Below are 19,107 nucleotides of genomic sequence, written 5' to 3' on the forward strand. Positions count from 1 at the left end.
GGAGACACCTGCATCACTGTTTTCCTACTAGTGAAGATTTAGCCCTACAGGTGGGGACCTGGGGCTTGAACACAGGTCCTTGCATTCAAATTAACTTTGCCCTGTGCACCACCTCCAGGCCCCCTAAATAGCAGTTATGAAACCCAGGTACATTTGACATTGCATTTGATGCTCATAACAAATCAAACAGCAACATCCCAGTTTTTTTCCAGATTAACAGCTCTTACCCCATCCTTTCTCAGCACCCTTTTTTCTTGAACCTGAGTTTCCCTTGGGATATCTTTGCAACCACCCCTTTCAGCACAGCACAAGTCCCCCAACCCCACCTGGAGCCCTCATTCTTGCTAGAAACTCTCCTCTTAACCTCAGGATGCCACAATAGGGAGCTGAGCAAGTTGGGTGAGAAGCACAGAGGAGGTGAGGGACAAGGGAGAGACTGCCTGTGCGCCTGCTCGGGGAGGGAGATCAGGGCAAGCCTTTCCACCTGCCAACTTCCTGTCTTTGCCTACTGATAAATAGGGGATAGTAATGGCTAGACTTTCCATTCTCCCCACCCCCCTCCCCATTCCAGGCTGGGTACACCTCTGTCACTCAATTAGAAAAATAGATAGAGGGTGAAGCAGGGGGAGGGGCTGGAGGTGTCTGGTTATAAAGCCTGTGACCTGGGACTGAGAGCACTAAGCCTAGCCTCTCCTCTCTGTCATCCCCAGTCAGATTTAGCTGCTGACAGCTGCTTGGGACTCTGTCACCGGGCCCTGGCCTGATCGCCACCTTTCCTCTCTCCCAGTGACTCCCTGAGCCACAGATCCTCCATGGCCCAGAAGGAAGAGGCTGCTGCAGCCCCTGAACCTGCCTCCCAGAATGGGGAGGACCAGGACAACCTGGACGACCCTGCCAGACTGAAAGAGTTGATTGAGCTGCCACCCTTTGAGATCGTCAAAGGGTGAGCCCTGGGTACAGGCCTGGGATCTCTTTAGAAGAGGACAGGTCTGAGGGTGGAGGGGCTGGCAGGATGGTGGTGGAGGGTGGTATCTAGGATGGTTGGGTAGAGGGCTTAAATATGAATGTGGCTTGGCACATGTGGCAAAGTAGTGCACTATCCACGTGAGTTATTTACTGGTCTAATATCTCATTTTTCAATTATTTATTTATTTATTTTAATGAGAGAGCTACAGAGAAAGATAGGCAGATACCAGAGCACTGCTCAGTTCTGGCTTATGGTAGAGCTAGGGAAAGAACCTGGGACCTCTGTGCCTCAGGCATGAATATTTTTTGAATAATTATTGTGCTATCCCCCAGCCTGGACAGATGAGGAGTCACACTAAGAGAAACTTCAGAGTACAGAAGGAGGTGGGTTGGGGGAGACAATCTGGCCTTGCTATTACCAGCTTGGCAAGTGGTTTTCCAGTCATGTCCTCTGATTACTCATTTGTAACCTAAGGAATTTATCCTCATTGATTTCTAAGGTCCCTTCCAGTTCAGGCATTTTCAGATTTTTAAGAGCCTATGGGAAAAATCCACCCAAGCTCCTGAAGCCCCTGAGCTTGCCCAATCAACTAGTAGCACCTCATCCTAAGATTTAAGGTGTAGCACAGCCCAGGTTACTAGAGACACAGGGAGATGCTAAGGTCACCAAGCTAGGAGACTCCAGTGGCTCTCCACAGATGCCTTCTCTAACACCTAAAGCATACTGGACCATGCTGTCCTAGGTCACAGGCACAGGTACACAATTCATTCTGTGCCGTGTTGTGAACAGCCCAGGAAAAGGGGAGGGTATATCCTGAGAAGACCGAGTCTGTGATTGTTGAGTCCCAAGAGCAGTGGGTTCTAAAATATCTAAGTCCTCTGATGTAACTTATATTTGCCTAGGACTAAGTGCTTCTTACTTGTGTGTGCAAGAGTTCATTCAACACTGAGCACATACTAGGATATAAGTCATTGTCATACAACAGATGGGCAAATAGAGTAGGAGATTGAGTGGACTGTCCAAGACCAGAGTCAGGAAGTGGTAGTTCTTTCTGATGCCAGACAAATGCTCTTTCCACTGATCTCATGCCTCCTGGATCGCAGGCTTCTCAAACAGAGCTCCCCCGTCTCCATTACGCAGACATAAGGCTCAGAAATAGGGCAGCTTCCTAGGTGTCCTGAAACCCATTCAGAAGGGAGGTCAAGCCCTGTGGGTTTCCTGGCCACAAATAACAGCTGTGGAAGGCTGTCTCCTGGGCACCTCCGGATAAACAGATGTCTTAAAATAGCCCAGAGGTGCAGCTGTGCCTGTGCAGGGACAGAAGCAAGGAACAGCTTTTCTCTCTTTCCTTGTTCATGTGGCCTGGAGTCAGGGGGGTTCGGCAAAACAATTCCTCTTCTGGCCTGGATTCTCAACAGGGCTGGATACTTACACGTTGCTCCTTAGGTGAGGGGTGCCAACTAGCAGAAATGCAGGTGGCTTTGGGGGAAGCAGTCTGATGTGAGGAGGGATAAGGAAAGAAATGTCCCCACTTGTCATAATTCTGGTTTGAGTAGGGTGCTCGGAAATAGAAAGCAGACTTAAGCACATTCACAAAAGAATATGGTGGCAAGTGCTAGCAAATGGGCTGAAACTGAGGAGGCACAGCAAAGCCAGCTCATACTTGCCAAGAAGTGAGCATGCATCTCTTCACATTTCTACATTCTGTGACTTCATTTTGGCTTCTTGACACTTCCATAGTAGGGAAGTCTACAGAAACTAGTGAATATTGGAAACCAAGGTGGTCCTTTCTTCCTTTCTTTCTCCTTTCTTTCAGAAAGCTGGGTATTTAACCAGCGCACTACTAGATGAGTGAATTCTCTGAAATGAGAGAAAGGATAATAAAGGAATCCGATATAGTGTTGCTTAAGATTAATCTTCTGCGAGCCAGGTGGTGGCACAACCCATAGAGAGCACATGTTACAATGTAGGAGGCCTGAGGTTTAAGCCTGCCCTTAGCTCCCACCTGCAACGCGAAGCCTCGGTGATAACACTGGTAGCAAAACAATACTGCTAAATAATCACCATCATCATCATCATCTCCAGAGGATTGGGTTTGAGACCTAGAGAAGACACTATCCCAGTTTAATTTCTTGGTTGTCGAATATTGTCCAAAAATCTGAGAGATTAGATTATCTAGCTTTCAGATAATATAACCAAGCCTCGCAGGAATGGGTAATTTACCCAGATTTCTTGGGTAAAAGAATGTTTGTGGGCTGGCATGACAGCTCACCTGGAGTGTACCTGCTTTACCATGTATATGCCCCATATCCCATCCCGGCCCCCACTACACTGAGGCTTCAGTGCTATAGTATCTTTTCTTTTCTCCCTCTGTCTCTGCTACTTTTATCTTAAAAAATCATCCCAGAATGGTGAAAAAAAGAGAAAAAAAAGAAGTGGCGAGCAATCTCAAAGTTGACTCCAAATCACCACGCTGTGTTTAAAGCAGTTAAAAAGAGGTCTTATTACATTCAACAAGTATTGCAAGTATTTACTGGCTAATAATATATAAATTATTGTCCATTTCCCCCCACGATTGCCAGTATTTATTTGAATTCCATGAGGAGAAGGACTTTGCCTTTTGACTGTTTTATCCCTGAAACCAAGAATAGTATCTACTCCTAATAACTCCATAACATTTGGTGACTTTGTAAGTGAACACCTGGTGTCGTATTTTATTTTTCCAACCAGAGCACTGCTCAGCTCTGGCTTATGGTGGTACGGGAGATTGAACCTGGGATGTGAGAGCCTCAGGCATCAATCAGTCAGTTTGCATAACCATTATGCCATCTCCCTACCCTGCATCTACTGTTTCTATTAGACATTAGAATAGTGATGCAGTTACTGAAAGGACTTCTTGAGGATAGAAGTTCAGGGTATATGGAGACCTACAGTGATAGTGGGAGGATTCCAGTGATGCATGGCTACTTCTGAATTCAGCTTTCTGTAAGGACACTTGGGGGCACTATATTGGTCTTCTTCTCCCCTGTGTTCCATCCGGGCAATGGGTGACTATGGCTCTGCCTGGCAGGACCCCCTGCTGTGTGGTTGGCTTTGTCACTAGCTATTCTGCACATGCTTTTGCATAAAGCTGAACCTGCTATCAAAGGGGTTATTATGAAACAAGTATAAGTGGCAGAGGCAGGTGTTCTCTTTTTAGCCACTTTCTAAGCTACTAGTTTACCCTGGCCTCTGAGTAACACAGAGGAGGGGCAGGTTCAGGAAAGAAGGGGTGAGGAACCTTGAGGACAGGTAAAAAAAAAATCTCATATAGATAGTGTGTTCCTTTGCCAGGTGTATGACCTGGGTTGGAGCCCAGCCTCCACTACATTGAAGGAAGTTTTGGTGTTGTGATGTCTTTAAATATCTCTCCACCACTTTATCTCTATCCAAAAAGAAAGAGAAAAAACAAAAGGGGAAGAAAAAGAAAAGAGAAACAATAGCAAGAAGGGATGAGGGGCCTTGGCACTAATGTTGCTGTTATGAGTGCCTCACCCTGGACTGGAGCATGCTGGAAAATTTTTTTCTATGAAGAACAAATTCTGGCAGGCTAGTGAAATAGCTCACTGGGATAGTGCGCTGCTTTGCCATGTACGTGGCCCAGGTTCGAGTTCAGTCCCCATTGCACTGAAGGAAGCTTGGTGCTATGGTCTCTTTCATTCTCTCATCCTCTCTGCCTTCTCTGTCTCTATCTTAGATATAGATAGATATATAGATATTTGCCAAGTGGTAGCACACCTGGTTGAGAACACACATTACCGTAAGCAGGAACTCAAATTCAAGTTCCCAGTCCCCACCACAGAGTAGTGAAGTAGTTCTGCAGGTATGTCTCTATCTATCTATCTATCTATCTATCTATCTATCTATCTATCTATCTATCATCTATCTATTTATATATCTATCTTCCCTTCCCTCTCAATTTCTAGCCTATCAAATAAAATAATAATATAAATATTCTTTTTTTAAATATCTGGCCATGCAGTCCTCTACTGAGGGTTGGTGAAAGGTCAAAGCCCTGATGTAAAGCAGGTGCTTTAGGGAAGGGGGTGAAGGGCAGGCTCAGGGCTACTAGAGCACAGGCCCATCCAGAGCTGCCAATCTGGAGCAAGTAGGTCATCAAGCCCTTTCTCGTCTCTAGAAGTCAGGCTCTTAGAACTCACTGCTTTTCTACACACCTCCTTTTGACTTCCCATTCCTTAGCATCCATCCACTTTGAAAGTGATCTAAAAAAGGAAAAAGGAAACTAAAATGAGTAATTCTACCTCTTTCACGCAGGTCACTGTAGGGTCTAGGGAGGAAAGCTGAACTGCATCAACACTCAATCACCTGTGAGTGTATTTTCCACACCATGATTATTCTGGAGAGAATGTTTAATCTCAGGCCAGTTTCTACTGCCCTTCCAGGTTACTTCCTTTCACTGTATATATTTATGCTTGGGAACCATAAGTGTTGTCTAATGTAGATTCAGAAAATATATCTTTTTTACATTTAATCACATCCCAATATTTTTTTCCTAGATAATAGGACTCTCTGCCTCCTGTTTGGAGGACTGCAATGCCCAGTAGTCTGGGTCTAAGCAGATGAAATGTGAATGTGCTTGTCTGCAGAAAAGAATAAAGAAGTGATGCTCAAAGAGAGGCTATTACAATCTGAGAGCAGGGGACAGGGAAATTACTGTTGATTTCTGTGACTGATACATAAAATGAGTCCATGTGAAGAAATTTACCTTTAACATCTCTCTTGCACCACCACGTCATCATACAAATACACTCATCACTTTAGCAGTGAAGTATCTGCCAAGGTTGTAAGTAAAATACTCTAAGTAAATATGATCCTCAGTTATAACATGCTACTAGGAAGAGGAGGAGGAGGAAGTCTGTGATTATTTAAGAAAATAGTATCAATGTTTCCTTCCTTTCACTAGTGGGCATACCTGTGTTGACCTATTTTTGTGATTTTTTTAAAAACTATAAGTAGGCTTCTTAGCTTAATCACTGACTCCTGACCAAGAGATAAAGCAGGGTGTGGCAGTGGATAATCCAGTGGAGACTTTCACAGCCCCATTGCTATGCCACTGAGGTATAGGTCTTCTCCTGAGTTTCCTGGTTAATTCTCTGTCCCCTGGTGTCAGCACAGGGCCTCCCTGCCGCTGCTCCAGATTCTGAGGGCAGTAGCAATGGAGACTCAGAGTTGCACTTGGTGAGTCTCAGGGGAGTCCTCTCCTCCCTTCAGCAGTCCCCTTGTTGGTGGAACAGACTGGAGGTGGTGTCTCAACTGATATGCTGCTGGACTGTTACCAGCCACTTAATCTCTCCCTAGACTCCTCTCTGCCCACCGGCCACACGTGTTTGCACTTACCAGTGATTTGGTGGGTTCCTGAAGTCGTTCTAGTCCTGTCTTGTTTGGTCTCAGATGGTCTCCTTTGGTATTCCTAGTTGATCCGGGAGAGGAGAGGAGAGGAGAGGAGAGGAGAGGAGAGGAGAGGAGAGGAGAGGAGAGGAGAGGAGAGGAGAGGAGAGGAGAGGAGAGGAGAGGAGAGGAGAGGAACAGATCTGCTCTGTGATTTTTTTTTTTAACACACTACCAGAGCACTGTTCAGCTCTGGCTTATGGTGGTGGTGGTGTTGGGCCTTAACATGGGACCTCACTGCCTCAGGCTTGAAAGTCATAAGCATAACCATTATGCTATCTTCCCAGCCCCCACCATCCCCAGTTATATTTGTTTGTTTTTTTTGGTGATTTAATAAGGATCAACAAGATTGTGGGATAAGAGGAGTACAATTCCACACAATTCCCAGCACTAGAGTACCATATCCATCCCCTCTTTTGGAAGATTCCCTATTCTTTTCCTTCTGGAAGTATGGACCAAAGATATTTATGGGATGCAGAAGGTGGGAGATCTAGCTTATGTAAGTGCTTCTCTGCTGGACATGGGAGTTGACAGGTCAATCCATACTCTTAGCCTGTTCCTGTCTTCCCTAGTGGGGTAGGACTCTGGGGAAGCGGGGTTCCAGTACACATTGGTGAGGTCATCTTCCCAGGTTAGTCATGTTGGTGTCATGGTAGCATCTACAACTTGGTGGCTGAAAAGCATTACGATACAAAGCAGAATAAATTGTTTAATAGTCAGGAGCCTAAAGGTAAGAATATAGTAGGTGAGACTTGGAGTCTTCATGTTAGAAGAAACTAGGAAGTCTATTTTAGGTATATTTCAAGAGACCCACAGCTTCACTAATTTTTGCCTGAGCCTGATAACTAACATGCAGGTGGGCTGAAAGTTACAAATATTTACCTGGAACCAGAACCTAGAAATGCCAAAACAATAATGAGAAAAAGAAACAGAAATGGAGGTGTCACACTCCCAGATCTCAAACTATATTATAAGACCATTGTAATCAAAACTTCCTGGTACTGGGACAAATATAGATACACACAAAAATGGAATAGAATTAAAAGCCCAGAAATAAGCCCCTATACCTATGGGCATCTAATTTCTGATAAGGGTGCCCAAAATATTAAATGGAGAAAGGAGGGTCTTTTCAATAAATAGTGCCGGGAAAATTGGGTTGAAATGTGCAGATGAAACCAAACCACTTTATCTCACCAGAAACAAAAGTCAACTCCAGATGAATCAAGTACCTAGATGTTAGACCAGAAACTATCAAATACTTAAAATATTGGTGGCACCCTTTCCCACCTAAACATCAAGGATATCTTTGATGATACAGACTCAATTGCAAGGAAGACTGAAATGAAAATAAACCTTCCCCCCCCCTTTTTAATGCTACCATGGTTATTGCTGGGGCTCGGTGCCAGCACTATGAAGCCATTGCTCCTACTAGCCTTTTCTTTTTCTTTTCTTTTTTTTTTTTTTGTTCTGGTTTATTGTATAGGACAAAGAGAAATTGAATGGGGATGAGAAGATAGAGAGGAAGAAAGACAGACATACCTGCATACCTGCTTCACTGTTCATAAAGTACTCCCTCTACAAGTGGGGTACAGTGGCTCCACATCCTTGCGCATGGAAGTGTGTGTGCTCAACAGGGTGCACTACCACCTGGCCCCCTACTTTTGTGTTTCTATACTCTCTGAGATGCCAACTTGTCTGATTTCCTAGAGGAGAGCTCAGACCTATATCCTCTTTTATCATTATTATTATCTTTACTTATTGGATAGAGATAGCCAAAAATCAAGAGAGGAAGGGAGAGAGAGGGAGAGAGACAGAGAGACACCTGCATCCCTGCTTTACTGCTTGCAAAGCTTTCCCCCTGCAAATGGGGACCAGAGGCTCAAACCCAAGTCCTTGAGCACTGTAATAGGTGCACTCAACCAGGTACCCACCCCCACCTCTATCCTCTCTGTCCCCCAGGTAAAGCGGAGAACATTAGACATCCATGCTCTTTCTATAAGATCAAGAAACCCACTGAAGAGCTAAGCAAGCTCAGTTTCTGTGCAAACTTAAAAAAAAAAAAAAAAAAAAAAAGACTGGGAACTCACCCTTGCCCAATTTTCCTTTTGCCATCTCATGGAACCTAATCCATACTGATAACTGAGAGGTGGAGTAAACTGTAGCCCTGCTGGCTGGAGGGGATCAGAAGATATTTGTAGAGAAGTGAAATTTTCTTCCTCTCCCTTGGGTTTCAAGTTTCTCTGGGTTTTCTTTTCTGGCCTAGAGAAAAGGAGCTGTGAAAAATGTTAAAGCTTAAGAGGGACTGGGAGAGCTGGGAGGCCAGGTGGTAGCATACATGTTACAGTGCACAAGAACCTGGGTTCAAGCCCCTATCCCTACCTGCCAGGGATGCTTCCTGAGTGGTGAAACATTGCTGCAAGTATGTATGTATGTATGTATGTATGTATGTATGTATGTATGTATGTTTGTATCTATCTATCTATCTATCCATCCTTCTCCATCTCCCCCTTCCTTCTCAATTTCTCACTGTGTCTATCCTATAAATAAATAAATTAAAGGGGGCTGGGTGGTGGTGCACCCAGTTAAGCACATATAGTACTAAGTGCAAGGACCTGAGCAAGGACTCAGGTTCAAGTCCCTGGCTACCCACCTGCAGGGGGGAAGCTTCACAATTAGCAAAGCAGGTCTGCAGATGTCTATCTTTCTCTCTCCCTTTCTGGTTCCCCTTTCTCTCTCAATTTTTCTCTGTCTCATCCAATAAAATGGGGGGGGGGTGTTGCCAGGAGCAGTGGATTCATAGTGCTGGCACCGAGCCCCAGTAATAACCTGCAGGCAAAACTAATTAATTATTGTAAAAAAAAAAAAAAAAGGATTAGGAGAAACAACAGCTTCAGACCACCCCATCAACTTAAAATTGTATAATTAAAAGCTAGATCTTTCTTTCCCTTTCTCCCTTTCTTTCTTTCTCCCTTTCCTTTTCTTTTTCTTTTCTTTATCTCTTCCTCTCTTTTTCATTTTATTGGGGAGTTTATGGTTTACAGTAGGACTGTTGATATCAAGACCCCCAAGGCCCTCTTTATACCCGCTCAGCCTCTTCCTACCCAGAGTCCTTTGCTTTGGTGCAGTACACCTCCACCCAATTCAAGTTCTGCTTTATGGGTTTTTGTCCTTGTTTGTTTTCCATTTTTATTCACCTCTTCATTCCATCCTTTTCCTTCTTTCCCTATGCCCCTTTTACCTTGGTGCACTATATCAATCAAATTTATGGTTCTAGTTTTACCATAAATTTTCCCTTATTGTCTTTTTTCTTAAGTTCCACAATGATTGAGAGCTAGGTCCATTTCATACTCATGGCTGGATAATGCTTCTGAGGGACTTCACATACTGTTGCTGGTGACATCTCCAAGACAACCAAGTAGGCATGAATACTTTTAAGTGTGTATCAAATATGTGTCCCTAGGTTGGATTTGTGGGTTGTTGGTGGGTGAAAGTGGTGATCTGGCAAGACAACTCAAAGAAAAAAAAGGGGGGAGTGGTCAAGAAAGGCAAACTTCTGTGCTTCTCAGATGACTTAAAAGCCACTCAAAGAAAAGGAACATTTGGCCACCTGAAAAGTCCAGAAGAAATCTGATGGGATGAGTTTAATTAAGGAGAACTAAGCCCAGTGGGGGGGGGGGTTTGAAAGATGAGAGGAGAAGCATCAAGTCATCCCATTTGCCCAAAATGTTAAGTAAATAATAAATATGTCCAGGCAGGGATAGAGGAGCTTAGAGAGCTAAGTATAGTACCCAAAGGAATCCTGGGGCCAAACACATCCATCTCCACAGTGGAAACTTATCTTGACAGCAAAGGGTTATGGAAACTTGGGTAGATAAATTGCACTGAGGGGAGAAGAGGAGTGCTTCAAGTTTACTCAGCATTGGCATCTCCCTGCTGTTTATCCCTAAGAAGCCAAGGCCCCAGGACTTAAGGAATTTCCCTGCCTCCAACCCAGGGAGTTGGGTGACCTCTCTGGGAAACGGGCAGAAACAATAGCAGAGTTTATGGTTGCCGTGGAACATCTTCTGGAGTAGTCACAGAGACCCAGTCAGAGAGATTTTTTTTTTTTTTTTTGGAGAAAATGTTCAGCCTCTCCAGCTAGTACTTATAGCAGAGTTTATGGTTGCCGTGGAACATCTTCTGGAGTAGTCACAGAGACCCAGTCAGAGAGATTTTTTTTTTTTTGAAGAGAGAAAATGTTCAGCCTCTCCAGCTAGTACTTATCCTCACCTTTTCTTCTGAATGTTTCAATCTCTTCTATTAAAACTTCTTCATTCTCCTTGGTCTTTATACCAGCATATATCTTCCCTATTTTATAAAGACACATACACACTGAAAAAAAAAAAAGTATTCTGGTGGTCAGGTGGTAGTGCAGTGGGTTAAGTGCACATGACACGAAGCGCAAAGACCGTAAGGATCCGGGTTCGAGCCCCCAGCTCCCTACCTGCAGGAAGGTCGCTTCACAAGTGGTGAGGCAGGTCTGCAGGTGTCTGTCTATCCCTCCCACTCTGTCTTCCCCTCCTCTCTCCATTTCTCTCTGTCCTATCCAACAATGACAACAATAATAATAACCAAAACAGTGATAAAACAACAAGGGCAACAAAAGGGAAAAAAAAAAAGCCTCCAGGAGCAGTGGATTCATGGTATAGGCAGCAAGCCCCAGCAATAACCCTGGAGACAAAACAAAAAAAATAAAAATAAATTAAAAGTATTCTTTAGCTCTCATGCCTTCTAGCTCCTCTCCCTGCCCCCCCCCCCATCACTGATACTACCAAACTTTTCCCAAGACCTGGCTTTTATCTTATGCTTTCAGTCCCTAATCATTCACTTCCTGGAAACCACTGGGCACACTCATCACCGTTAGTACACTAGGACACTAAATGAGCTTTCTAAATTTTAGGACTTCACTTTCACTCTACCTGCTTCAAGCTACTTGCCTGCTCTTCTGTGGACATCATTCTTATGCCTTTCATTACTCAAGAACCTGTACCAATGTCCTGACTGTCTCCTGAAGCAAGGCTTAAACTTTCAAGAAATTTCACTCTGCCTACACATTTTTAGAAGTTGTCTAATGTTCATAGATATCTTCTCTGTCAAGCTAGAAACTAGTTTCTAGGATATAAGAGCCTGGAGGGCAGAAGCCAAGTCTTTGATGATTTTGAAATAATTCAATACTATATATAAGGCTACCACTGGGTCATCTGGTCTCACAACTAAAAATTCTTGCCCACTTAAGTGGCAATTCTTTTTTCATCCCAGGGAAGACATATAGACTTGGGAAGCAGTCACTGGGGTGGGTAGTGTGGTGTTGCATACTAAAGGCCATTCCATATCTGACCAAAAACATATGTGAATTATGAGGTGAGAAAATAAAGGCATGAACTAAATCTGTTAAGACAGTTTGCAATTCTGCTGCTTTGTAAAATTCCTATCTGAATACTGCTTTTCAAAACCTGGTAAAATATTAGAATCATCTGGAAAGCTTAAACAAATATTATGCCAGGGATAGGTTGGGGTCAGTAGACAGGTCACCTGGTAGAGCACTGACTTTAGCGTGTGTAAAGGCCCATGTTCAAGCCCCCAGAACCACAGGGAAGTATCATGTAAAAGGGAAGTTTCATGAGAGGTGGGACATGCTGCTGTGTGTCTCCTTCTCTGTGCCTCCCCCACTCCCATTTCTCTATGACATAGTCTATTGAAGACAATGGAATTGTACACAAAAATTCTGGTGTTAAAGAAGAAAAAAGTGTGGTCCAAGAGGTGGTGCAGTGGATAAAGCATTGGACTCTCAAGCATGAGGTCCTGAGTTCAATCCCCGGCAGCACATGTACCAGAGTGATGCCTGGTTCTTTCTCTCTCTCCTCCTTTCTCATTAATAAGTAAATAAAATGTTAAAAAAAAAAAACTGTGTCAGACATTTTAATTGGTTTGGTGTAGGGCCCAGGCATTAACATTTAGAGTCCTCTAGTTGAGTCTTTTTTTTTTATTTCTTTATTGGGGGATTAATGTTTTACATTTGACAGTAAATATAATAGTTTGTACATAACATTTCTCAGTTTTCCACATAACAATACAACCCCCACTAGGTCCTCTGTCATCCTTTTTGGACCTGTACTCTCTCCCGCTACCACCCCCAGAGTCTTTTAGTTTGGTGCAATACACCAGCTCTAGGTGATTCTTTAAATATATATATATATATATATATACACACATATATATATATAATTGAAAATATTATTTATGGATGAATATGGGATGATCTCACTCTCAGGCAGAAGTTGAAAAACAAGATCAGAAGAGAAAACACAAGTAGAATCTGAACTGAAATTGGTGTATTGCACCAAAGTAAAAGTCTCTGGGGTGGGGGTAGGGGGGAGAATACAGGTCCAAGTAGGATGACAGAGGATCTAAAGGGGGTTGTATTGCTATATGGAAAACTGAGAAATGTTATGCATGTACAAACTATTGTATTTACTGTCGAATGTAAAACATTAATCCCCTAATAAAGAAATTAAAAAATATATATTTATGAGAGAAAGTCAACCAGAGCATTACTTTAGCATATACAGTCCTGGGTACTGAACTTGGGAATGCCTGCAAGTCCTTTGGTTTACCCACTGAGTCCTTCCTGGGCAATCTGGTGATTGTGACAATGCTGGCAGGCTAGAGTCACTGGTTTAGAAATAGAGGAATGTGTTATATGTTGAGAATGATGGTACAATCTGTGATTGGAGGCCCTTTCTGGTGGGACAATCAAAATACATACCTCAATCCAAATTCTGTCTTCTAGGCTGGGAGTATGGATCGACCTGCCAACAACCATGTTCAGCAGGGAAGCAATTACAGAAGCCAGACCTCCCACCTTCTGCACCCCGTAATGACCCTGGGTCCATACTCCCAGAGGGATAAAGAGTAGGAAAGCTTTCAAGGGAGGGGATAGGATACGGAATTCTAGTGGTGGGAACTGTGTGGAGTTGTACCCCTTACCCTATGGTTTTTGTTAGTGTTTCCTTTTTATAAATAAAAATTAAAATAAAATTTAAAAATTCTGTCTTCTTCAGAGAATGGTTTTCTCATGTCTTTTAGTCGCTGATATTAGTGTAGGCAAGGCTCATTTTCACTGTCTCTAATGTACCAATCTGAGTGGTAGCAATCTCCTCCTGGCTAGTCCCAGAAAGGAGAACTCACTATTCTCTTCTTCCCTATCCCTTTGTCTCCTTTATCCACAGGGAGAGACTGCCTGTCAACTACTTTAAGTTTCAGTTCCGCAACGTGGAGTACAGTTCTGGGAGGAATAAGACCTTCCTCTGCTATGTGATTGAAGTGCAGAACAAAGGAGGCCAAGTGCAAGCATCCCGAGGTTATCTAGAGGATGAGCATGCCACTGCGCACGCTGAGGAAGCCTTTTTCAACACTGTCCTGCCGGCTTTCGATCCAGCCCTGCAGTACAACGTGACCTGGTACGTATCCTCCAGCCCCTGTGCAGCATGTGCCGACCGCATTATCAAAACCCTTGTCAAGACCAAGAACCTGCGTCTGCTCATTCTGGTGGGGCGACTCTTCATGTGGGAGGAACCTGAGATCCAGGAAGCTCTGAGGAAGCTGAAGGAAGCTGGCTGCAGACTGCGGATAATGAAGCCCCAGGACTTCGAATACATCTGGCAGAACTTTGTGGAGCAAGAGGAAGGTGAATCCAAGGCCTTTCAGCCCTGGGAGGACATTCAGGAGAACTTCCTGTACTATGAGGAGAAGTTGTTGGAGATCCTGAAGTAGGTGCAGCCTTATGTGAGTCCTGGCGCCATCTCTCTCTGTCAACTTGGGTAGAAAGCTTGAGGTCAGATGGAAAGCATGGTCTGTTCAATTTTTCTTTAATTTCACTTCTCTGCTTATGGTTCATTGTAGAAACATGTTAGACAATTTAACTTCTTTGCTCTTTCCTGTAAATTAAATTCCTTTCCCTAAATTCTTTTCTCTATTATTCTTTTATACCAATCAAGCTAATTTTCCCTGTAGCTTGAGATAGTCAAGACTAATAGGAATCTAAGGTTTGCTTTTTTTAATGCAGATTCCAGCATTTTAGTATTTTATTTTAGTGAGAGATAGAGAAATAAACAGAGATAGAGACCAATGCACTGCTCAACTCTGGCATATAGTGTTGTGTGAGATTGAACCTGGGACTTTTGAGCCTCAGGCATGAGAGTTACTTTACATAATTACTATGCTAGCTCCCCTGTTCCTTTGGTACATTTTTTTTTAGCCCCCTCTTTTTGGTCAGATGAGCTATTCGTTTTCAAACAAATGGTTTACTTGAAAAAAAGATCAATAACTGCTGTGTGAATATATAATGCAAGAACATTTACAGAAGAGTTCATACGAAAGTGCTAAATGCAGTGTAACTTAACACATGGGATAAAATAGCAACAAGTTCTTTGTTGGCAAGGGTTAAAAAGGCGTGCAAATTGGGCAGCAACTCAGAAGTAGCCTCACATAGATATCCAGATGTGATAGGAGAACTGGAAGATTAGCTATTTAAGCAAATAATTAGGACACAATTAAGGTCAATTTGGCCTCTGGCTGAGGGTAAATTAGACTCTGACAAAAATAGGCTGATTACCCTCAGGAAAGAGGGTAAAGGGCCCTCCCCCCCCTTTTTTTTGCCTCCAATTTGCTCTGATCTAGTTTGCTACCACAAGTATGGTATGAGTATGTCCCTTTAGAAGACCTGATTTACTCTTTAAAACCCCAACCCCATCAGTAACAGAGAAAGGGTCTTTGTCACCCTCTTATCCAACTTTGATTCTGGATCAAATCCCATTATAAATAAAACATGAGATAGCATCCTTCCATAAATATACTCAGTTTATTTTTGGTGCCTCTCACTCGTAATATTCTTAAGAGATGCTGCTTCAGACACACATTTTGGAACCATCAGTGTTCCAGAGCTTGATGTTGGCAGGCGTTTGCTATTAGACTTGCACACAAGGGTGCCTGATAATTCTCAAGCTGAGCATTCACCAATCCATGAAGACATGGTTTTCACTCACTCCTGACAAAAAGAAAAACCCATTCACTGAACTCAGTAATATCCTCTCTGCTGGGTAACACCACGTGGTATTCTGTCACATAAAATAAGACACCAATCTGAATGGCATTAAGTAGGAATGATAAAGACAGATTTTTTTTTAATTATTATCTTTATTTATTGGATAGAGACAGAAATTGAGAGGGTAGGGGGAGAGAGACACCTGTAGCCCTGCTTCACCACTTGCAAAGCTTTCCCCCTGCAGGTGGGGACCAGGGGCTCGAACCTGGGTCCTTGGGCATTGTAACATGTGCACTCAACCAGGTGCGCCACCACGTAGCCCCCCCCCCCAGACAGATTTCTAAAGGTAACCCCTAAAAATAAAAAAGTTAATACATTCCTTTAAGATTTTATTAGTGTGGTCATTATCACTGTAATGACATACACTACAAAGATTCTACAGAATGGTTCATAGCTTACTTTTTTTTATTAAAAAAAAATTTTTTTTTAGATTTTCCCTTTTGTTGACCTTGTTTATTGTTGTTATTGATGTTGTCGTTATTGGATAGGACAGAGAGAAATGGAGAGAGGAGGGGAAGACAGAGAGGGGGAGAGAAAGACAGACACCTGCAGACCTGCTTCACCACCTGCAGGTGGGGAGCTGGGGGCTGGAACTAAGATCCTTACACTGGTCCTTGTGCTTTGCACCATGTGCGCTTAACCCGCTGTGCTACTGCCCGACTCCCTTTACTTTTAATTTCTATATACTTTCTTCCTAAACATCTTTCAGAGTCACAGGTTACTTCTTCCAGCTGCCTAGTGAGATGGTCCTCGAAGCATGTGTATGTGCATGCGCTATTTTATTTTTTCCATTAGGTCAATTATGTAGCTAAATCTACTATAAAATTAAGCATTTCAAGGAGGATTAAAAAAAGCTTTTAATTTTAGATAATTGAGGGTTGGCTCTTATACTAATCTAAATGGAAGTAATAGATAAATCAGTTTGAGGGAAAAGTCCATTTCTAAGTCAAATTATTTCTAAATAAAGTATTATTGAACATGTTCCACATTATAAGCCTCCTTCCATTAGTGTACATAACTGTATTATCTAGACCCATTAACATGCTTCCCTGTCCTGTATTTCCATTGCTTGTTCCTGAAGGGAAAGGTTGTAAAAAAAAAAAAAAAAAAATTGGCAGAAAAGAAGAGTTGTAATCTAAAACCCCAAAAGAACAACTTCTGTTTAATTAAAAAGTTCCTAAGAAATGGGTACTTGCTAAAGAAAATTTGTCTCATATTTCTTAGTCCATCTTTTTAAAAAAAGAAAAAAATAGCAGAGTAACGTTTAGCTTTAGAGAACAGACTTAAGGCAGATCCCTTCTGGGACCTTCTCTGTGTGAACCATAACAAAACATGAATGAAACAAATCCAATCCTGGGCAAGCCAGAAATCACAGGAGACTGTGGAAAAGAAATTCAGAGACTTGTTGGGAAAGACACATAAAAACTCAAGCTCAAAAAGAGCTCTTTGCTCTATGGGGCCAGCAAGACTCTTGTTAACGTGCTTTTTGTTTCCTACCAGGGTCTGCCAGCTGCCATCAAAAGGTAGCAGTGACATGTCAGGCCACCTGGGACATGCTAATGCCACTCAGAGCTGGAGCTGGACAACATTCTGCACCACTTGTGCTACAGGCCCCTCAGAGGACTTGAAACACTTTTGTTTTTGTAAATCACTTCAGCCCTGCCTCTCTGTAAAACTACTCTTGGGAAAGAGGAAATTGGGCTGCAAGGAGAGAAATGACTACCAGATAGAAGCACCAGGGCCCCTGCTGAAGGTCCTAATTATCTGCCCCACCCCCGCCCCTTTTCATGCACTGCTTAAGCAGAAAGTCTCAGACACAGGGTCTGTACATATCTACAAATAGATATGTGGATATGTGGATATATCTACAAATATGTAGATATGTGGATATGTCTACAAATTATTAGTTTAATTTTTTAAAGAAAGAAGACAGCAACATTAATAAAAGAAGCAATGTGGGTTTTCTGTGACCAAGTTTTTTTTGTTTGTTTGTTTTTGTTTTTTTAGGGTACTTGGATATTTAGAAGTTACTATGAACAAGAAGCAAGTCCCAGGAACAGAGCTCTCCCTGGCTATGGCCCTATAAAATGGGAAGGAGGCTTTGAATAGGACATGTCTAGGCAACACAATGCAGACTTCCCACCCCAATCCTGACCATCTTAAGATTTTTTTTTTTGCTGAGAATACTTGTATCTTTTGCCTTCTCTGAAGATAAGAAGTATGACTGGGGGGGGGGGGGGAGCAAGGGAAATCTGTTTATAAGGTACTGTCATAAAGTAATTCACCTTTTAACAGATAGAATAAGAAATAGGGCAGCAATGTTCACATACATATAATGTGAGAGAAGTCAGTAAGTTATACTTTGATGGTGATGGCAGGATGATGTTTAAAGTTGCATTTCTTCAAAGGTTGGCTGGAGTCCTATGTAGGAGCAAAATTTTACAAGTGAATTTCTGGGTGTTTGCCAGACTTTAACTATAGTTCCAGGAATAGTGTGCTCATTTCTGATTATCAGACCTTGCCTCCTTTCCCCAGGCTTCACGGTGTGATAAGTCATCGGAATTTGACCCCAAGACTATCTGCAAATGACAAAGCATTTTATCACACTCCTGCTGAGTTCCAGAATTCCATTTCAGCTAATCCTCCACAATACTGTTTTGTTTAAAGAAAATATCAAAGCTCACACTCCATTAATAACACTAAACTAACCCATATCCCTTTAAATGTAGAGGAAGCCTAAAAAAACAATATTTTGACCCAAGTGTTATCTGCATAGTAAAGCAGGATACTTTACTTGCAAATTTCCACTTGTCATCCTCTCCCATTCATTTTCAGTTTTGTATATTTAGACATTCTGTTTCCCTTCGTTTACTGTGCTCAAATGTGAACAGAAGCAAAGTTTCAAAAAAAAAAGTCTTGGTCAAAAAGTTTGATGAATTTAGCCCAACAACAAATAGCAGTAATAATAATTTTTGTGACACAAATGTCTGTTTCACATGGAAATACAAAAGAAGTAGTGAAATACTTTTTTAAACTGCTGCATCCTATTAAGCTAAGGTGTGATAAGAACACCAGTTTAAAGTACAAAGGTTATATTTAACTGTACTTTCCTAGTGTTTTAAGAAGCCTCTTCTAAAATACACATCTTTCAACATTTGGGCAAGAACAGACTCAAGAATTGTGACAGGCTCAGAATTCACTCTAGGAAGAAAATCAATAGAAAGTCTAAAAACAGGAAGGAAGGAAGGAAGGAAGGAAGGAAGGAAGGGGAAAAAACTATTAATACTATTATAAGAGAAAGAGAAGTAAACTCTGCTTCCCAATTATCTTTGATACCTAGACAGTGATTAAATCCATAAACCTTATTCTCCCATGATGAAAACAAAGAGTAGACAAAGTTCTGCTTTCTTCACTTGGGGAAAAAAAGGAACTACTATTTAATGTTCGCAATTCCAACTGACTGCATATCAAGCATAAAAACACAAAGAAAGTTGGGTCAACATTCCCCTTCCCCATCCCCCAGTTAACAAACTGCAATGTTGGAACTAGG

At 42.3% G+C, this 19,107-nt stretch overlaps 1 protein-coding gene across 3 annotated transcripts; it reads left to right on the forward strand.

The window, feature by feature from the left end:
• The first annotated feature begins 672 nt into the window (after positions 1 to 672).
• APOBEC2 (apolipoprotein B mRNA editing enzyme catalytic subunit 2) lies at positions 673 to 17,973 on the forward strand. Of its 3 annotated transcripts, none has more exons than XM_060189769.1 (3): positions 673 to 943; positions 13,684 to 14,239; positions 17,565 to 17,973. In XM_060189769.1, exons 1-2 carry the CDS (start codon positions 813 to 815, stop codon positions 14,225 to 14,227), a joined length of 675 nt encoding a protein of 224 aa, XP_060045752.1. In that variant the 5' UTR covers positions 673 to 812; the 3' UTR covers positions 14,228 to 14,239; positions 17,565 to 17,973. The 3 variants fall into 3 exon arrangements, with proteins under 3 accessions (XP_060045752.1, XP_060045753.1, XP_007529821.1); XM_060189770.1 differs by lacking the exon at positions 17,565 to 17,973 and adding an exon at positions 17,058 to 17,074; XM_007529759.2 differs by lacking the exon at positions 17,565 to 17,973 and having other exon boundaries at positions 674 to 943; positions 13,684 to 14,417.
• The last annotated feature ends 1,134 nt before the right edge of the window (positions 17,974 to 19,107 follow it).

This window comes from Erinaceus europaeus, chromosome 4 (assembly GCF_950295315.1).
Source record: "Erinaceus europaeus chromosome 4, mEriEur2.1, whole genome shotgun sequence".
Taxonomy (NCBI): domain Eukaryota; kingdom Metazoa; phylum Chordata; class Mammalia; order Eulipotyphla; family Erinaceidae; genus Erinaceus; species Erinaceus europaeus.

Coding starts and splice junctions, on each gene's coding strand:
- APOBEC2 (XM_060189769.1), top strand. CDS start 813: ATGGCCCAGAAGGAAGAGGCTGCTGCAGCCCCTGAACCTGCCTCCCAG. Junction 944..13,683: donor CCCTTTGAGATCGTCAAAGG/GTGAGCCCTGGG, acceptor CTTTATCCACAG/GGAGAGACTGCCTGTCAACT.